Here is a 17,324-nt window from a genome sequence, read left to right on the forward strand (position 1 = left end):
AATATTTACTGAGGTTCCTATTTTCTGTCCAGCCTCTTTGTTTAAACACAAAAGCAGGCATCAACTAACAAATGCCATTCATTTCAATTCACTGTTAATGTGAGCTTGCCAATTTAATTCGGAACTCTACCCACATTTGGAAATTCACCTCTGAAAACATGACAAGGGCTGGAAAATGAACTCCTGATATGAACTCAGAAATGGGAGTTATATATGAATCAAGAATAACTGCAAGTTTCCATTGTCAACATCTCTGGCAGAACATGATTCCAAAGTTACTATTTCTTTCAGGATGAATAGGATGAACGACTATTTACCCACTACTATTTAAAAATACATTCCAACTTAGCCAAAGCACAACCCAATGCAGACACTTTCTTTCAAAAATAGAAATCCAGTAATACAAAGAATTTTCAGAACTCCTAACATTAGTGATAACACTGAACGAAATGAACTCACTACTGCTTCCGTCACACACCTTCCAACACTGTGTGTGTGATGGGAGAAGGAAATGTCAATAAAAATGTGGTGTGGTAACGCTGTTTAAAGAGTACTCAGAAAACCCTAACATTGAGAGAGGAGCTATTAACAGCAAGGAAAATGATCTGTTGTGTAGTTATATGGATCTGACTAAGCTGGCCAAGGCAAGGCCCAGTAGATGAAACGTGTAGTAGTGGTCACGAACCTCATAGCTCCACATCAGTGAGACAGCCCCATAGGCCAATGGTAGAATAACAGCATGCAGTAATTTGTGGGATTATTCATTTGTCCTAAAAGGACATTAATCTTCCTAAACCATTCCCTCAAATATGAGAGTGGTTTGTAAAGACAAGGTACTGTGGATGTGAGGTGTATCCAGTTAGTGCTGAAAGATAGGAATTGGGGAAGACCACCCATAAAACATGCACATGCATACAAGTAATATTTTATGATTAGCAACTGATCTCAAGTATCAACATATCATTAATGAAGCCTTTCAATGCCAGTTGGACTGTTCCAAAACAGGGAAAAAGTCCCAAGCCAATTTGTTAAAAAGAACTCAAAGCTACTGTTCAGTATCCTTGTCCAATGCCTGTTTGTTCACTGTCATTGCTTAAATATACAAAAACGAATGCCGACAATTATTAACCCTATGCAGAATATATGAATATATGCAGTCTGCGAACATGCTGTTATACAGTACATGCCAACATATGCTCTAATAATTTCTCCTAGTCTTTCAGAAATGTCCAGACCTCTCTACTGCATCACTCCATTATGTTCTTATTTTTATGTGCTATTTTTTATTACAATTTTAATTTTGTTTTTCATTCGTGTGGCTGAGGCTATATGCTACAAGCTGGAAGGCTGCAGGTTCAATTCCCAATGAGGTCAATGGATTTTTCAATTGACCTAATCCTTTCAGCCACACTATTGCCATTGGGCCAACTCAGCCTCTAACAGAAATAAGTAACAGGAATCTCCCTGAGGGTAAAGGGTAATTTGCATATAAGGCTGAAATCCTCACCGCCATCTGTGAACCAACTGTCTAGAAAATCTGGAAGCCTCTATGGCCTGTTACAGGGATAGCTTTTCTTTCTTGCATAATATATTTAATAGCCATTCATTTGTGCATGATGCATGTAAATCTATGTATCTAGATATTAATGGGACATTTTACATGGTCATGTTCACATATCCACATAATGTATTCACTCTGACCAACATGGATTCACTTAACATGCCATTCTTGAGGAATGAAACCACCATGTTGGATGAGGGTTTAATGTAGTAGTAATGATTTTAAAGGGCCACGCCATAGCTCAAGCGGTTAGTTGCTGGCTTCCCACCATGGCGGCCCGGGTTCGATCCCGGGTCTGGTCAAGTGGGATTTGTGGTGGACGAAGTGGCACTGGGGCAGGTTTTCTCCGAGTACTTCTGTTTCCCCTGCCAATCTTCATTCCACCAATTGCTCCACAATCACCCTCACCTATCATCTGGGGCCGGTACAATAGGCCAGAAGTGGCTGCAGTAGAAGAGACTTAGTCCCACCCCACTAACAATAAAAGGAAATGATTTTAAAACTCTGCAAATAATTATAACCATATTCTTACATTAAAGTTTCTCATGCTATGTCAAAGGTTACAGTAAAATACTACGTTCCTGTAGCTATTGTACATTTTGCATCAAAATAAAATCTCATTCTTAATTATGCTGGTACCTTTACGCTGAACTTCTGCTGCTGTGTTACTGTTTCGCTTAGTTCTGATCTTGCGAAGGCTCTTGCCCAGTTTGAGCATCTTCTTTCCTGCAGCCTCAGCAATCTTACTAATGCCATAGATGTTCTGTCCAGGTGGTGGTTCCGGCAGTCGTCCATTAGCAATGTCACAGCCTGCCTTTAGAGAGAAATATTTATCTTTAAAAGAACACTACACAGGTATCCCTCATTTTACTAATTTTTGCTACAACAAAGCATGTTAATTTGTACCTGCCTGTCATTCACTGAACTTATTTTCCCCACAACGAACAGCTTACTTTCATAAGTTCAGCAACTCTTACAGGTATAGTAATGGGAATTTCATTATTGATTTACAGATTTTAATCTTGTCATTAGTTTTCACGGAATATATTGCCTTAGTAAATCAGATCTATATCAGATTACATTCATCTTCAAGCATATGTCTCTTTTCTCAATGAAGTATTGGATATCTGTGCTACAATAATAAATTAACACTTTTTTTTATTATTATTTTTTTATTGCTAGTAGGGTGGGACTAAGCCCCTTGTACTGTGGTCACTTCTGGCCTACTGTACCAGCCCCAGATGGTAGCTGAGGGTGACGGTGGAGCAATTCATGGAATGAAGATTGGCAGCGGAAACCGCAGTACTCTGAGAAAACCTGCCCCAGTGCCACTGTGTCCGCTACAAATCCCACTTGACTAGAGCAGGGATTGAACCCGGGCCACCGCGGTGGGAAGCCAGCGACTAACCGCTTAAGCTTTGGCTCAGCCCAATTTACCCTTTAATTTGAACTTTCATTTTTCAAATCATTCAATTTAATTTAAAAAAAAAAACTAATGTAAATTCACTCACCTATCTCCTTCTGTAAAAACTTAAATCTACTTCCTATGGCATCAGAAGGAAACCAACAACATTAATGAGGGGGAGAACCAACAACTGTGTTTGGGGTACACCCTTTCTTACAGCTGCAGCAATAACACTGGAGGGCAAATAAAACAAAAGATCTACAATCCTCCCTGCACTCAGGACATATAAAAACACATCCTTTTACATCATGCAGTGAAACTCCTCAAATATGATGTGCATTTCCAGTGCTCTAGTAAGTGCTGTTTTGTATTCACACGTCCATTTAAACAAAACTAAGCCTCGCCTGAATAAGTTTGTGACAATGTGAGAACTTCATCTACTTGAATTTGTCATTTACTGTATGTGGAGTAATCATATAACTGAGAATTTAAATTTTTCTTATTATTTTTATAATATAAATTCACTCTCAGTACGCCTCACTACAACACTTCAGTGGCACAGCTTGACAACTCTGTGCATTGATCAAATGCTGCTTCCATTCGAAGGATATGAATCTATTAATAATATCTAGCCTGTGCGCACATCTGATGATTCAGTTGTACATCTTACAATCTTAAAAACACAATAAAGGTCACTATAACAAAACAATCACATAAAACACAGGGCCACACTTTATACAAGGAATTAGAAGTGAAGAACATCAAGCTCTTTCCTCTACCTGATGTGATGGTTTGATGTATGTTTCATCAGACACATCAGAGTCAAAGGAGTCAAAGTCATCATAAGGCACTGCATCAATCTTACTGTCCCCTACAACTTCACACAGCATTTCATAATGATGATCTGCATCCGAGTCAGAACTGTGATCTCCTCCTGCAAGAATATACAGACAGGAAATCAATATCATTAGATACAACAACAATTAAATGGTAGATAAAAATGTATCTCCAGTATTTTGTCACAAGTTAGTATTCTCCTTAAATCCAAATTCTTACTGCATACATGCATCACAACTCGTATGTTCCTAAACTAACCTTCCTTTTCCAGGAAAAAGGTCATCTCTTGGCTCTCATGAGCATCTCCAATGTAGAGAATTGCTCGTAAAGAGACCAAACCTGCAGATCCACTACAGCGTTGATGGGGAGTGACTGAAGGCTTGTGAGCAGGGGGATCAGGGGCTCCCAAATATAATACAGAGGAAGAGGACACGTAGACTGTAATAAATTACCCAACATAAACACCAATACAACTTTAAACATATAAAGCAAAAATATCAACATACAAATCCAGTGTCCACAAGCAACAAAAGTAAAATTTGTTGAAAGAAAAATGGGCTAGTTTGGTTGGCTTTCATTGTTTCTAATTAGCAAATCCTCTTCACTTCAAAGTTGCATGCCCTGCCAAAAACAGAAAGAAAATGTCACTACACTGTTTTCTACAGCCCTGGAGATTTCTTCCTTCATTTGCCATTTTCGTATACAAGTTCCATATAGAACTTTGGAACTTTACAATTTGAATTTATGAGCCTCAAGAAACCAGGTATAATACTATACTTCTGTGGGAAATGATAATCGCCAAGGAGGGGAGGGAGATGACGCGTAAATATGCTTGCATTTTTACTTTCCTTCAAAACACTGTATAACCGTAAAATAAATACAACTTAGCAACCACACTGAATAACTGTTTCTGGCTGTATAACGTTAAAAATAAAATCTTAGATAAATCATATAACATGACAAACAAACCTTGGTCCGCACAATGAGGTCTGGGGCGACGATAATATGACTCAACAGAAGTTTGAGAGGCATTCATATAAGTATGTCTACTACGAAAACCACTAGTCATTTCTACATTTTCTTCTCGACAAGACTTATCGCGCAGCAAGTAACCTAATATTTCCCGCAATTAATCACAGAATTTAAGGCGCAGACTATGGGGGAACAATTATGTAACACTATACACATTCCGTTTGCGAACATTGGCATACGCTTGAGCTTTTAAAAAATGGTTCTCAAAACCTCTGGCATGAGCAGGTACTAAAAACGAACGCTTCCCTTCTTTTCAAGGCTACATTATTTTCAGAGCATGACACTGAGTGATATCATTACTACAACCCACCCAATGCCTACGCCGCCTTCTTATGCATTCATTCACCATTAAACACAACACTGCTAACACCATCATGATTTCCTCAATCCACGTTAATCGATTACATTCGAAAGAAAATTAGCAGCGTTATCTGATTTACTAACAGCTGACACAAGCCAAAACGAAGACTTCGAACAACTTTCACACACGCTATTCTCATTCAACTACAACCTGTTTAGGCTCTGCATTGAGGCCACCTGTTGGGTTGCTATGACGACATGGTACTGCTTGTTCGAGATACTCGCTCACAATCGATTGCAGTCTGTCCAACCCGTAGGCAATGCATTATGCCGCCAAATCTTTAAAACGGAATTCCCTTTCGCATGCTTCGATATTACAGGTATAGGATCGAATGCATTAAGCACACGCCCTTAAAACCAAGGGCACGCGGTAGCGTAGTTGATTGAGGCACTATGCTACCAGCAGGAAGACTACAAGTTCGATTCCCGATTAGGTCACTGGATTTTTCAATTTACTTAAACCTTCCAGCCGCACTGTAGCCCTGGGGTCGACTCATCTTCTAACAGAAATAAGTATGAGTAATGTTCCTGGAGATAATGGGCGACCGCCCCACGAGGCTGACAACCTCACTGCCATCTGTGAGCCGACTGTCTACAAAGTGTGTGAGCCTCGACGTCTCACGACCCTATAGGTCTCCAAGCCCTGTTACAGGGATAGCTTTACCTTTTACATTGAAACCACTGCCTTTAACACCATCTCTGCTATGATAAAAATGTCGTTTTGTTACACCAACATCACTGAAATTGTAGGTTCGCTAGAAGTCGGCCTCATAATTTATTGGCTTATATTTTGTCGTCCGACTGTCAGACTGCCAGACGGTTCGCTATAAATACGTCCACTATTCTGTCGCCAGATATTTCGTAAAAAGTACAAGGATACGCGATCTTTCGCACATGCACCGATTTATACATGTTGGGGGAAGAATTAAAAGGTTTGCAATCATAATAGCATGCATCCTGTTGTGTGTCATAAACACAGTACAAAAAATATATACAAAAGTATGCAGTCTACAGAACAATATTCTGTAATTAAAACAAAGCAGACACTATCGTATCAACATTTGTTTTGTTGATGCTACATGTTTCGACCCTTAGGATAATGATGACCCATGTAGCGTCAATAAAACAAATATTGATACGATAGCGCCTACTTTGTTTTAATTACAGATTATCGTTGTGTAGACTGAATACTTTTGTATACAGAGAACCATGTATGCGAAGATAGAGGGGTGGATAGAAGTGACCAGAAGACGAGAGAGAAGACGTAAGAAGATGCTGGATGACCTTGGGAACAGAAGAGGATATTCTCATTTGAAGGAGAAAGCTCTAGATCGCATTAAGTGGAGGAACTGTTTTGGAAGAGACTGTGGACCTGTCGTCTGACAGATTACTGATGAATGAATGAATTATTAAATAGGTTTCTCTCTGTCTTGGCATTTTGATACATTTCTCACACAAAATGTGCATTGTGAAATTCGAGGCTTTATTCATCAAACATTTAGGTGCATTTAACAGATATGCCAGGACTGCTAAATACACTGGACGTTCTTTGCCAGGATATAAGTCAAGTGTCTTTCTTTTATATTCCTGTTACTCCCATTGGAGCATAGGGCATCCGTGAAACGCTTAGTTTCACTTCAGTTTCTTAATCTATACACAAACGGTAGTACTGCTTGGATGAGTGAGCAGCTTGTCGCAAGGCCTCTACCTAGATACAAGACGACACAAACACAGAATAAACACATACACACAGCAAACATCCATGTCTTGTGTGGGGTTCGAACCCACGATCCCAGCCTCCGACCGAGCGAAGACAGTTCATGCCTTAAACCGCTTGGCTACAGTGACCGTTATATGAGAGGTAAAGTCGTTTAAAATTCAACCGAATTTGTGGATTTCATAATGTAATATCAAGACATTTATGTTTCAGTTCATGCCACTCGGGTTAAAGGACAAAACTGCTTTAACTCTGAATGAAAATTCAATCTTCGAAACTGAACACCGTTTACTCTGTTTGGGAGCGAATTTACAAAGATATTTTCCCAATATAACAAACGAAGTGTTTCCTTTGACCAAAACGCCACTCACGTAACAAATATGATATAAATCGTATAGAAATCGAAGTTTTGAGTTCGCGGACTCGTAGCATATTAAAGCACACAAACATAGTTCTGAGAATCTTTTTTCCTTTCACTAGTACCTACGAATGTGAAGGTTGGTTTTCCAGGTTACTTCAAGCAGAATCTAAACACATAAAGAGGTTCAATGTGGAAGAAAAGCTTGCATGTGCACTATACCAGTAGTTCTCAACCTTTGTCAGACCGCGCCCGGTAAATTCTTTTTTCTACAAGACGAGGGCCCGGTACCAGGCGGTTGAGAAACACTGCACTACGCAATTCCGGTAATTAAACAACTAATAAAAGTGAAATTAGCGCAACTTTCTCACTGTTTTTTTTCTGTGAAGAAACAGAATATGGGTTTATTCCTTTTAAAAGCGAATTTAAAGTATGTGAGACCTGAGGTCATTATATGGTGATGACTGCGATGAGTACTATCTTCTGGAAGTGACGCTGTATAATCTGGTAAACGTTTACAGCCGTCTTTACTCTGTATCGCATGAACCACGTAGGTTCGTTCGCATTTTATCGAAATATACAAGCAATAAGAATATTTGTGGAAGGTAAAATCAAAAGAACATTCAGATCGTAATAAAAGCGAGACGAAAGAGCTACTGATAAAAATGAATTAAAAGAAATGTCCAGATGCGAAAGAGGATAATGTAAAAAAAAATTCTCTGCGTACCTGCTTTCGAAAGGGGGAAAAAAAAAGAATTGAAGACAGCCGGAGCTGGGGTTGACATGCCAATCTGTGGCACTTCAGTGATCTCTTATTTCTGGAGGACCAAGAAACCCCATGAAGAAGTGTCAACAATGGTGGTTCAATACACAATGACGAAGCAACGTAACTAATAAGAACGTTACTAAACTGCGATTACATCAAACTGCTTATCGCGAAGAAAATTATGCAGAGCATAAAATCGGAGTTATTTTGTCCAGATCGGAGGTAAGGCCATTGAAGGCAGAGTCAGTGATGGAATGAAGTTTACGTGTCGGAACCGCCATCGGTCTACAGCTCTTCGAAATCCTCACACACAAGGAGGAGGAGGAGGAGGAGGAGGAGGAGGAGGAGAAGGAGAAGGGGAAGGAGGAGAAGAAGAAGGAGAAGGAGAAGAAGGAGAAGAAGGAGAAGGAGAAGAAGGAGGAGGAGGAGGAGGAGAAGGAGGAGGAGAAGGAGAAGGAGGAGGAGGAGAAGGAGAAGGAGGAGGAGGACCCTGCAGACGTGCTAAATACTGTGGCCCAAAAATTACTACCTGAAGGGACGTACACGGAATCTGGAAAACCCACTGCAGGAAAACTGGCATCACTTGGCGATGAAACGGCTAGACTCCCCCCACAAAAGTACGAGTATTAACGACGTCATTTTTGAGGAGCAGACTGCAACACTATATAGGAAATCGCACGTACCTGAGTTAACTACAACGGATGAACGTATCCTTGTGTTCAAGCACCGTACCAAGCAAACGATCAGGGGATTGGTGACAAAGCTTCGTGTTCCAGTCCACTTTTCCAAAGCAATGAACGTCAGGTAGCCACTGACAAGATGAGGGCAGATAGGACACAAACCCCGTCTACATTTGGTGGCAAATAGGAAAATCCCTGTCCCTGCCGTAAATCGAACCCCTGTCATCCAGTTTGTAGCCAGTCAGCTGAGTGCGCTGTGCTGAATAAAACCAGTTTAAATCACAGTTGTCACAATTTCAAGGAAAAATATCAGGCGTTTAACATCAGAAAAGAGTTATATAGGTATAGTTGGGGTTCCTCTTGTATAATAAAAAAGACAGGTTCGCAAGCAGTCCTACAGGTGCTACTAGGAGCCGGGATAGCGGCTGGCTACGGGCTGGAGTTCGAGTCCCGGCAGGGTCAAGAATTTTCTCTTCTCCAAGTCGTCCAGACCGGCTCTAGGGTTCACCCAACCTCCGATCCAATGGGTACAGGTGGATCATTCCCCGGCGGTAAAGCGGCCGGGGCGTGAAGCTGGCCACTCACCTCCAGCTAGTGCCGGGATCAAGGAAATGTGGATCTATACATCCACTCCCCATACGCCTTTATGGCGTAGTGCTTAATTAGTTAAGTACACGGACAACTTTACTTTACCTTACAGGTGCTACTAGCTTAGTATGGATACAGTGATTTTGCAAAGAACATGTGACCGCACCTGAGAATTACCATCACTGTCTAGTTCGTGAATATTTGCGGTACTACAAGGGCACAAATGATTTCCGAGGGATACAAACCAAAAATGGGATTTGTGTTAGTCATTTTAAAAATCTACAAATAAACTTCATATTCACACCCTGAAAAATTAAATGAGATTACTAACGTGTATGCATTCCAGAATGCAGATTAACTAAATCCACGAAACACAGTCGCCCTCGAGAACCGAATAATTTCACACAGTCAAGAATTTCCTCGCCTTTCATGGAACCCGAAGATTTATTATCGTATTCAAGACAGCCATCCACTGGTCTCTATCCCGAGCCACACGAATCCAATTCGCACCCTCATATCATATTTCTTTAAGATGCATTTTAACAATTTACGATTATAAAATAAGATCCATTTTAACAGTATCATCTCATTTACGATTAAGGAACAATAATTCCGCACATACGACCTCTCGGTAACAAAATACGCATTTTACGAAGTTAAATAATTGTAGGTGGGTGGACAATATTAAAATTAATCTTAGATAGGATGGGAGGGTATGGATTGGTTTGATCTGGCTCAGAATAAGAGCCAGTGGAGGGGTCTTGTGAAGACGGTAATCAACCTTCGGGTTCCATGAACTGCTGGTAAGTTCTTCAGCATCTGCACACAATTGGTGGCTTCTCAAGAAGGGCTCAGCTCCATGCGTGAGAGTGAAATAATTGTGAAACGAAATACGAAAAGAGTGGCTTGAACATTGTTTTCCACTGGAGTCTTGTTGAAATGTTATTTACACGTTTAGGTGCGCAGTATTCCCCGCAGTTCAAGCCATAGGAGACTGTACTGTCATCTGGTTATTTATCCTGGCCTATTAAATAGTCCTGTCAGTTTTGTCCTACGAGACCGGTTCCTCTAAATGCAGCCAAAACAGAATTGGATGCCCCTGTTTCTGTAGTGAAGGAATTGGCAGTCGAAATCAGGACGATTTTCTACCTACATCAATTCTCAATTATTTTCTCCATCATTTTAAACGTGGAGTATTCTCAACCCGTACTAGCTATCAGAATGCACGTGCGGATAGACTCGCGAAGGAATGTTGGCACGGGTAGTCGTGACGTATCGGTCAGTGAAATTCACGCTGAAACTTAACGAGCCTCTCTCTTAAGCAAAATTCTGGCCATCCTCAGGTCCGACCACTTCATATTTTCGTCTACTTCCCTTCAACCATAGCATAAAGTTGGACATCTTAGCAGGTGCATATCACATACAAGTACCATACTTACTTCTGAACCTGCAATCGGATCTTCACGAAACTCGGTATTGAGTTCAAATGTGCGACGTACATCACACATAAAACGTGAAGCAAAAAACTCCGTGGTCTATAGTCCACAAGCGAACTATACCGACCGAGCGACCGCCGCTTGTCGATGAAGCTAGTGCCAACTTTAGCGGATAGAGGCTGTCGCGTGGCCAGCGCAAAGGATCCCCACGGCCATTACTCTCAGTTTTCTAGACCGGAAGCATGGAAGAAATGAACACAAAATTTTATTCTGAAAAAAAATTCATGAAAACATTCTTTTGTTTTATGCGGCACGTTCACAAAATACGTTCCATGTTTCGAAGTAGCGTGCAGTTTACGAATTCGTCGGACATGTAGATAACGCAGATACTTTAACACAGATTTATGACCGCTATAGTTATATGACAGCCATAAAGGTAAAAGGCAGTTGTCCCTGTGCCTAACTAATTAAGCACTACGCCATAAAGGCGTGTGAGGTAGTGGATGTATACATAGATCGACATTTTCTTGACCTCGGCACTAGCTGAAGGTGAGTCGTCGGCTTCACGCCCCGGCCGCTTTACCCCCGGGAAAGAGGCCCAGGTACCCAATGTATAGGAGGCTGGGTGGACCCCAGAGCTGGTCTGAACGACACGGAGAAGTGAAAATTCTAAGTGCATGTTGTAATTTTTTATCTTGTTTCATTCAACAGTATTATCATGGTTTAACATTTTGAAACACCGAACATATTTTGTGGACACTATTTTCCTGGTAATGTATAAATTCAGTGTGCTGTGTAATGCAAAAGGTTGGCTCCACTGTTAAGAAATGGTGGGGTAAGTTCTATTTTAAGTGATAATGCCACACTTCGAAAATATACAACAAGGAGCTCCCGGTTACATAAATATAAATCTCGTTAGCAGTATGTAAAGTGTTCAAGCAAATAAAAAAAATACTCAACGTCACAAGACGCTTTATGCACTGATGCTGGGGCACGAATGTCCTTCCGAAAAGAAATAATATGCTCCCGAATTAGGACAACTGAAACCACGCTGTGCGTCATACCGCAGGCTACAAAACTTGTTGAGTAGTGAAGGGGATACATTTTGTTGCCTTCAAGGTCGCGCTTTTAGGATTTCTCAACTTCCTGAAGCGTGAACTAAGTGCCCCAGTTAACACTGAAATATAATTTTAATTACGGCCAAAATGTTATTATATCAGCCTTATTAAGGACGAAGTAATCTGATTCTAGTGAATGTTTACCTACGCTGTACTAAGCAAACACTGGAATATATTTTATTTGCTACGCATTCTTTAAAATATGTAGTTACCATAATGTCACTAACCAGTTGGATGTAGAACACACCACGAATAGCCGCAAGGCAATATATCTGTATTACCGATTCTTGAAATATACGGCAATGAGATATCTGAAGGGCAAAACAATTCTTGGAACTGTCATGACGATGTCAATATGAATATTACTTCATTACATGATTGGGACGTAGTGAAAAGCTAACCAGAATCTTTGCTCATCAGCAGGGTCGAATTATGGGCCCTGGGGCAATCAGAATGTGGAGGCCCCTACCAGTAACAACAAAATTGTTTGTCTTTTTTATACTGTGGTCTAGTGGTCAAGAGTTCCTGGCTACAGATCCAGAGGTCCGGGTTCGATTCCCGGCGCTACCAAATTTTCTGAGAAGTAGTGGGTCTGGAACGGGGTCCACTCATCCTCGTGAGGATAATTGAGGAGCTGTTTCAAGGAAATGGTGGCTCCGGTCTAGAAAACTGAAATTAATGAACGTGGGGATTCGCTGCGCTGACCACGCGACACCCTCTATCCGCTAACGTTGGCACTATCTTCGCCAACAAGCGGCGGTCGCTTGGTCGGTATAATTCACTTGCGGACTAAAATCATGGAGTTTTAAATTAGTTTATTTCTTATAACAACTGAACATACAAACGAACTTTTCACAATTTTAGAGACGCAAACGTCTTAATAAAATATGTGGAATCTATTTCTGTTTACTGGAGGCCCCAGCCACTCCCCCTTAACTTCGACCCTGATTAGCGGTTATTTACAAATGATGAACCTTTGTAATAATAAGGGGGAAAGGTCAGAAAGTTTAGCAAGAAGAATGCAATAGTTTGCTTTATCCTTAAAGTATTCATAGGAAACGTCAGGATGACCCCAGATCCCTCCTGTGTTACATTCTCAAAACACACACCACACAGAAACTAAATTCTACAGGATAACATGCGGAAAGACCCAACACTGCTATGTAATTCCTGTTGACATGACCTATCCAAAGGCCACAGGAAAAGCATTCGAGGATGTTCTGTCATTACGTAATACCCGGAAACATTCATTTTAACTGAAGAATCGAATATACAATAGTAATCATAAGGGCATGGAAGGGGGAGGGGCACTCGGTAGCACAGTTGGTTGAAGGGCTATGCTACAAACTGGAAGGCCGAGGGTTCAAATCTCGATGAGGTCACTGGATTTTTTCAATTGACCCTAATCCTTACAGCCGCACTATGGTCCTGGGGTCGACTCACAGCCTCTAACAGAAATGAGTAGTAGGAATTAATTAAATAATTTTCCTGTGGAGTAAAGCGCGGCCGGCGCGTAAGGCTGACAACCTTACCGCCATCTTTGAGCCGATTGTCTAGATAATGTGGGACCCTTAACTTCTCACACCTCTATGGGCCTTCACGGCCTGGTACAAGGATAGCTTTACCTTTTTTTTTTTTTTTACTTTAAGGGCATGGAAGGTGAGATTTCCTAATTACACATGTTTTCTCTTTAGCCAGATACTCATATGGCATCAGGGTGAAGTAAAGCATATAAACTGTTATTCTACAGAAATTAATTTGCCAGAATCTACTTTGAAGATGGAGGCGGAAGGATCCCGCAGACCAATGGTACCTATCAAAATACATGGCGACATACCTAGGAGGATGGTAATCTTCGGTAAGTGTATGGTCATGCATCACCATCAGAACGCAGGACAAAGCATCGATAGCTTCGTAACAGTTGGAAACAGAACCAAGGTGGTATTAACGTTTTTTCTTTGACAATACCTCCCGAATTATGGCAGACCGGCTGCGAAACACTCTGTATATATGACTAATATTTCATTCGAGAATGAGGCGAGGTTCATATAATTTGAAGTGCAGTAACAAATCAAGATTATATTCTGGAAGAAATTACGAGCAGATTAAATTTGGGAACTGCTTGCTGCAAAGCACTTAAGAATCTTTTGTGTTTCCATTTGCTGGGTAAAAACGTGAAGATTTGCACACAAAAAGACTATAATTTTTTATCAGAAATTCTATACGGGTATGAAACTTAAGACTCGCACATTACGGGTGCAAGCTCTTGCAAAATTTCTTGAGCAGGTGAGCGGCTGTTGCTTCTCCAGAGAGGATTCTGGTCCATGAAGTTGCATATAGGGGCAAAGATGGAAGAGAGAAGATTCTGGAAATGGCTGTTATTTGCTGAACACCTGTGGATGATGATGAAGAAGATACGCAGTAAGTTAAATACGAATACAAAGAAATAAAACAGAACATTTCAACTTACCATCGACTAGGTTTCCAGTAGCTTTCTGGGCAGATTTTGACCACTGCTTCCTCATTTTTCGTGACCGCCTTGGACTTCTCCTGCTTCTAGGCCGTCCCTGGCATCTAGAGGAAGGAAAATGCTATATTATTGTCCTGACCAAAGGCAAACAATATTATGTAAGATTTGAGGCTTTCACGGTGGTGACTATGAAGAAAGCAGTCTTCTGGGATTTGGCACCACATATACACGGTGCCAAATCCCAGAAGACTGCTTTCTTCAAACAATATTATGTTTCCCGATCATTACATATTAAAGAAAGTAAAGCGAATAATGTTCTGAAATAATGTTACCTTATTTCAACGAGTTTATCGCTCCTTATCAGTAGCTGAAACCTGATAACAAGACAGTGCACTCACAAACATCAGGCCTTCCAAGCATGGCCGCCGATTACTGTACGGACCTACGATCATTTATATACGATTCACTCGAGAACAGGATGGAGGAGTTTTTAGAGACAGACTTATAAAATAAAAACAAAGACAGGGCACCAAGTATTGCTTCTTTTCTTGACCCATGAACCCCATTTGCATGATGTACTATATCCGTAACTGCCCAGTGACCTCCTTGATCACCTTACCTCCCTATGCAACAGATTCAAACATACTCGAATACAGTATATATTCCATATTTTCTATATTCGGAATGTACGGGAAATGACCTCGACATAACATAGAATGGGCCATCTAACATGTGAGGATGACAGCTCGATTCATCTGGGTCATCTTAAGCACCAGTGGTAAAAGTGATGGGTTCTTGTAAACACAGTAATGGACTTAAAAGAGTTCCATTAAGTGGCGAGGAATTTATTCACCAGCTAAGTACCTATAACTTCTCAGGAAGGATATAGAATCACTCAGCTTATTACAGCTAAATGACACCGTACATCTTAAATCCCTATTAGAAAAATATTAATTCAGTGGCCATTAGAACTTTGAAAGAAACAAACACTTTCCACACAATACAGAATCCTGTAATAAACACTATCATAATGTTATAAATGACAGATATATCGTCAGTCAATTTTCCTGAAGAATAAAAGACTTTCACTGCATTTCCAGCAGTAGCAATATGTATTTATTTCTCAATTTGATGAGAACCACCACTAAACCACTGTGGGCTTGAAATTCTGCTACGAAAGATTATAAACAGCCTAAGAAATCATGTAATTAACTTACACTGTGTGTCGCCATGCAGCAACATTCCTGAGACCCAAATATTCATTTAAGGGGGGGGGGCAGGTTGGATGTCATCAACACTAGAAAGCAACAGTTCGCCTTGAACTTCTCCGATACCCCGGCAGTTCGTGTGCTGTTAAAATGCAGTACTATTCAGTCTATAATTAAGTACTTACGCAGCTACGACCTCTTCACTTCCTTCGCCCTCAGAGTCAGTCATTTCGACGTCCACCCACTCGTCACTCGTCTCGCTTCTTGGTTGTCCAGACCCCATACACGTTAGCTGATACGACAGGACCTCATGGGCACCGTCTTCAGCAGACACTGCGCACATCGAAACCAAAGATTTATATCATCATATCACAATGTTCTTGGTTTTACTCTATGCCGCAAGGTCTTCCTGAAGACTGCTGTCGGTTATTTCGCTGTTAAGGAAATTCAGTGTTCAGAATTACAGGGTTTTTGTTTATGAAGTAGGAGATGCCTTGCGCAAATCTTTTTATCATCTAGCCTTAAGAACTCTGTAATTGACTTTGGGTATTCTTTCTTGCTGTTCTCAGACAAAGCGTCCATCACTGCTGCCCTCTGGTCCTCGTACAATTTGTAATGCCAGAACATTTGCAGCCCGTCGCCAGCATTAGCTTGGAACAAATACTTAGATGTTTGCCTAACAGAATGTCAGTGAAGATATGTTCGTAGTATGCTCATATTTGTATAATAAGGAGAATAATCTGGAACAGTGCTTCTCAACGGTAGAGTCTCTTACCTACAGATCACGACGTATTATAAAAATATATGCAAAACAGGTAAGTCATGTAGTGCCTCGAACGAGGACAACATGGCCGGCGCTCTGATCGTGGCGCAACAGCAGGTTTCTGCTCGCTAAAAGACAATACTGCTCCTCAACAATGCTTACAGCTCAAGGCCTTTCACAAACTTTGTTTCTTCTTGTTCTATCTCCTTGAGAATTTAGGTAACAGCGAAGAAATTGAAGAGTACTTGCTACACTCTGGGACGTAATACCGTACAATCTGGTAGACTTTTACCGACGAAGGAACCTGTAGTTAGCCTACAGCACAGAGTCACACGAAGCAGCTATTCATTAAGAACTTAACCTCAAAATTATTTTGACACATCCACATCATAAAAAGTTAATGACCCTAAGAACGAGTTCTGACTTTCTTTAGGCAACTCAGCGATGCTGGTAACCAGTCCAGGTGAGTACAACTGTCCTGTGACCAACCAACACGGGTGGACAGGCTTCGAAGGAATACAACATTACCTTCCGCAATAATTTTAAGACAAGGCTCACCACTTCACCCCCGGCTAAGGAAGTGCCAATTCTGAAGAAGGAAATGTCGTTTAAGTTGGCCATGGGGCTAAAGTTGTTACACAACTGAGCCCTTCTACTGGTTTGCGACGAAGCGCAATCGACACGAGACAATGTGTTTTATATTGCAAAGAAAAGTGGAGAGACAAATCCTTGAATATATGCAATTCTGTATGCTTTAGTGGTGATGAATCCGAATAAATAGTGTAAACATTCTGGAGCAACATTCTTGAAAGCCCTATTATTTATGAAGGACCAAAAATTTCATATACAATGGTGTGTGTGTGTGTGTGTGTGTGTGTATATATATGCAAAAAGCAGCCTATTACGAAATTACCCTAATGGCACTGCGGAACTGTTACGTCTATTAATTACCTACGATGTGCAATAAATGTTATGCCCGATTCATAATGTGGCATGTAGACCCGTTGCCAGGCAACGACCGCGAG

At 40.9% G+C, this 17,324-nt stretch overlaps 1 protein-coding gene across 4 annotated transcripts in view; it reads right to left on the reverse strand.

The window, feature by feature from the left end:
- Positions 1-17,324, reverse strand: part of LOC111873556 — a 111,644-nt gene that overhangs the window by 18,482 nt on the left and 75,838 nt on the right. For 3 of the 4 annotated variants that reach the window (XM_023868355.1, XM_023868356.2, XM_023868358.2), the window contains 5 exons: positions 15,722-15,869; positions 14,329-14,432; positions 4,062-4,241; positions 3,746-3,900; positions 2,201-2,375 (listed from right to left, as the gene is read on the reverse strand). In XM_023868355.1, coding sequence (XP_023724123.1) covers positions 2,201-2,375; positions 3,746-3,900; positions 4,062-4,241; positions 14,329-14,432; positions 15,722-15,869 — 762 coding nt within the window. The remainder of the gene's footprint in view (positions 1-2,200; positions 2,376-3,745; positions 3,901-4,061; positions 4,242-14,328; positions 14,433-15,721; positions 15,870-17,324) is intronic. The other variant, XM_023868360.1, reaches the window with a different exon arrangement.

Source organism: Cryptotermes secundus, unplaced genomic scaffold (genome assembly GCF_002891405.2).
Source record: "Cryptotermes secundus unplaced genomic scaffold, Csec_1.0 scaffold445, whole genome shotgun sequence".
NCBI lineage: Eukaryota > Metazoa > Arthropoda > Insecta > Blattodea > Kalotermitidae > Cryptotermes > Cryptotermes secundus.